Raw genomic sequence first — 4,081 nt, 5'->3', positions numbered from 1 at the left:
ACTCGTTAATTAGGGGCAAGAAGATACCCATTTACCAGAACGGAGCCATCTAAGAAACAGGAGAAGTTGGTTGATAAGGAGAAAAATCATAACAACATTAAATGTGCAAATGCAGTAACAAGAAATGACAACTTCCTGTGTTTCAATTAGAAGCATAATGACAGGTTTCTTCAATAATCAATAGGGTGTCCTCTGAAAGTTATAGAATCTGATAGTCAATAGTCTGCTGAACAGCCAACAAAGAAAACAAGTTACACATTCTTCGCCATTAACGGAGTTTTTGATAAGTCTGATCACTGAAAACAAATACCACAAGGGACATAAGCCCACTATGGAAAAACCCAGTCACAGATTCTTGAGCCCCCAACCTTGCTTTCAGTTAATACATCACTAAAACTACATATTTTTAGCCTCAAGTAAAATTGTAACTTGAGAATAATCTAAAATTCTTACCAATATCCTCCCAATTTGGAAAACCTAATTATATTGTTTGTAATTTGAAACGTTAATATGCAAAATCCATTTGTACATCTGCCTGTTTTGCACAAACTTGATGTATACTATTCTAAGCCGAATTAAAACTCATAAGTCATGTGAAATTGGCAGGAAAAATCTAAAAGAGTACAAGCAATTAATTATTATTTAATGCCAGTTTGTATACAACTCTGTTCAGTTTCTCCAGGATCCGATTCCAGCTTTCAAGAGGGAGGCGTATAACAATTCATTCCAAGAGTCTGGTACTCCAGGCAAGCACCAATGACTGCAATCTTGAACTCGCTCAGCAGCAATTCGTTCTTCGGCAGTCTTGTATTCCATTCTATATATTGCCGGGTGCCCATCTTTTCTGAAAGCAGTAAGTCTACTTATGTTCAAATATACTACTGGAGTTTTCATTTCCGGAAGCACATGCTCCAGAGCTCTCATTTTTGAAGGATACTTAGTTAAGTAAGTTCCATTGAAGAATGGCTCAGTTTCTTTGTGGCACTGTCCTCCTGAGTTCCATGGGCCTCCTCTGAAACCACATCAAGCAGTCAGAAACCTTTTTCCGCAGATCACATGATCAGATAAACAAAAACGGGAATATTCCTTATAACTTGTTAATTTGTATATCTACTGCCCTTATTTTCAAACTATAAGATTTTAAAATGAGAACTATAAATTATTAGATTTTCACATGAGAACTCTAATAATGATCCATAAAAATACAAAATCTTTCATTTAGAGATAACAGCCAGAATGGATAATTACGGCCTTAGTTTTGCCTGAGAAGGTCAACAAATGGCAAGATCTAGGAGATTGTGCAATATAGCATTGGAAAATACACTAACCTTAAGTATAAGGTTTTATTAACATGCATTCTAAACAACTTGCATCATAATTCACAATTCCTCCTTTGTTGAACCATGATACATAGTATGCAAACCAGTAGTAGAAAGGTAACCATCTTAAAATAAGACAAAGCTGTTTTTCAATGAATAACAACTACATGTAAGATTAACCACAGAAAACAAAAGAAAGGTCAAAAAGGCAAACGGCCTCAAAGCAGACAAGGTTGGGCAGAGATACCAGGAACTATTATTCTTGAGATTTGGTCATGGAAGATTGTTTTAAAAAGTCAATAAATACAAATTTGTAAGAACAATATAACGAAAAGCACACATGGTGTTCATCCATTGCATAAAGGTAAGTGAAGGAACATACAATCGTATACCTAAAATGGGAGACAGAATATCCCCTGAAGAAAACCTGAGTTCGATGGCTATCAATGTTATTGTCAATCCATCTGGCCCAAGTGGTGAGTGCTCTCTTATAAGCTTCTAGCACCTTAAGTCTTGGGTGCACATAGTTACCTTCTTGGTAATAGTCTTCTCTGTGAACCACAAAATACCAGAAAGAAAAAAGAAAGATTTAATAACTTGACTGGCACTCTAAATTTCAAATGACAAAATGAATAACAATGTCATGCAGAAAATTTTGAAGCAACAGAGCACAAAAACTTTCTTTTCCATATCACTTATTTTCTTTCAAATAATAACTTTATTAAACTTAAGTCATCGTTTAACAATTTTGCAATATCAGAATGATATATGTAAACAATATGAAACAGTAGTGCAAGACACCAAATTATGAGATTCACCCTTTAGAAGTTTTCTCGTGGGTCCACCAATGACCTGTATTGAAGATAATGATGTCAGCATCGTGGTACATTGAAGTTGTCCGGTCCATCAAATCCAATCTTAGTGTTTCCATGGATCCATTTCTACCCCTAAATGATGATTCTCTAACAAGAAATGGCGAGCCAACAAAATCCACAGTACAATTATAGTCCTACAAAAAACAGGAAATGAATCATCTGATAGATGGATGCTTGTAAAATAAAGTATTTCTTACACTAAATGAAGGATCCCCCTGAAACTTGCCTCAAATAGGAAAGCATAAAAACCGTTCTTTTTAAACTCTGTCTTTCCAGAAATCTCATAAACTCTTTTCTTGTTTCGGACACTATGGCGGAGTATACACACTAGAGATTCCCACATGTTCCGATTCAGTGAATCTCCCACAAAAACCAGCTTCTTGTCTCTTAATCTCTCAAGAAAATCAGTTGCATTCAAACTGGAAGCAGTCAACAAAGAGTCAAGAACAATGTTATATTTCTACCCAAACACTCCACTGCATATGTACAGAGGCTGGTACACGATAGAATCACCAGCACATTTTATCCACTAACCTCCAAAATGAAAATAATGCATAGATAAAATCCCCAACTAAAGTGATGGAACTTTAATCATAATTCAAACATTAACCACATAAGTCTAAATAAATCACAGAAAGTTAACATTGTAAACTTGTAGCCTTTCTCTGCTGATGAAGTTTATTACTAACACAAGTTAACCAAGAACTGTCTATACATATCACAGGAAGACTAATGGAACTCTTTGGGTAACATTCAGTAGCAAAACAATTTTTCTATAATTAAATAAGACTTGTAAGCATGTTGTTATCAGTTAAGCTTTTTCATCAACTTTTGTTAACTATAAATCATTGAAATCATAATATGAGTGCACTTTCAACACCAATTAAAGGTAAAAGAATGGAGATAGATTTCACCTGGGGATGTCACACCCGTATGGCTGCCATTTCCATTTAACATATCCATCATCTGGTCTTCCATTAATGTGACAATCAAAATCCTTATCAATGTAAGGACATGAACCCGCAGGATAATATGGCTTTGAATCATCTCTCAACCATCTACCATCAAATATATCACAATTTCCAAAAGAATTTGCATGCTTCTTCATAAGTCGAGAATCATAAGAGATTGAAATATTATTTGGCTGAGAAGCATTCCCACCATCTTGTGACAAATTACTAAAATTGTTATTATTATTAGTGACCTTGCCATTCATATCGGTAGTATTATTCACAGAATAATTCCTTTCAATAATTCTCTTCGAATACACATCTTCTTTGGCATTAAGACTGCAATTCCCACATAAATGTTCTTTTTCACCAATGAAGCTTCCATTATTATTTACCCTCTCTGAGAAATTCCCCAAATTCTTCTCTAAAATCACTTCTTCCACAATTGAAGCCAAATTATTTCTGTTCTCAGCAACAAGTGATCCATTTTGAATCCTTCCTGTTCCATCTTCGACCTTGGTAGTCAAATTCCCCAGATCAGTAATCCCTTGCCCCTCACCGATTCTTGACACATTTGCTTCTTGGGACTTGCCCACCACATCCACAGAGTTATTCACTTGTTTATTACCACCCATACTAATAGCACTACCATTAAACGAAGAAGTTGAAAATGAAAAAGGCCAGGATCTAGTAATATGCGAAGCATTTTTGCTACTAATGCCATTGAATCCTTGAAACAACGGAGCAACAATAGGAGTCTTCACAGAGTTACTAAGCAAAAGAACAGTAAGTACAATGACAGAAGCAAACACACCCAAACCAAAGCCAGAAACTACCTTTCTTCTTGGAGATAGTCGAAGCTGTTCAGAAAAGGAAAGTTTCTTCAAATCCATTGCCTACGAATCAATGCATGCATACCCTTCCAGTAGAAAAATAG

The 4,081-nt window shown here is 35.4% G+C and overlaps 1 protein-coding gene across 1 annotated transcript; it reads right to left on the bottom strand.

The window, feature by feature from the left end:
• Positions 1 to 451: 451 nt before the first annotated feature.
• On the bottom strand, positions 452 to 3,845 carry LOC116124465 (protein trichome birefringence-like 2). The gene is made up of 5 exons (XM_031410203.1): positions 3,109 to 3,845; positions 2,421 to 2,613; positions 2,138 to 2,328; positions 1,712 to 1,870; positions 452 to 1,012 (listed from the first exon to the last, which is right to left on the bottom strand). Exons 1-5 carry the CDS (start codon positions 3,777 to 3,779, stop codon positions 670 to 672), a joined length of 1,557 nt encoding a protein of 518 aa, XP_031266063.1. The 5' UTR covers positions 3,780 to 3,845; the 3' UTR covers positions 452 to 669.
• Between the last annotated feature and the right edge of the window lie 236 nt (positions 3,846 to 4,081).

Source organism: Pistacia vera, unplaced genomic scaffold (genome assembly GCF_008641045.1).
Source record: "Pistacia vera cultivar Batoury unplaced genomic scaffold, PisVer_v2 Contig152, whole genome shotgun sequence".
NCBI classification, from domain to species: Eukaryota; Viridiplantae; Streptophyta; class Magnoliopsida; order Sapindales; family Anacardiaceae; genus Pistacia; species Pistacia vera.
This window is presented reverse-complemented; position numbering and strand designations above follow the sequence as displayed.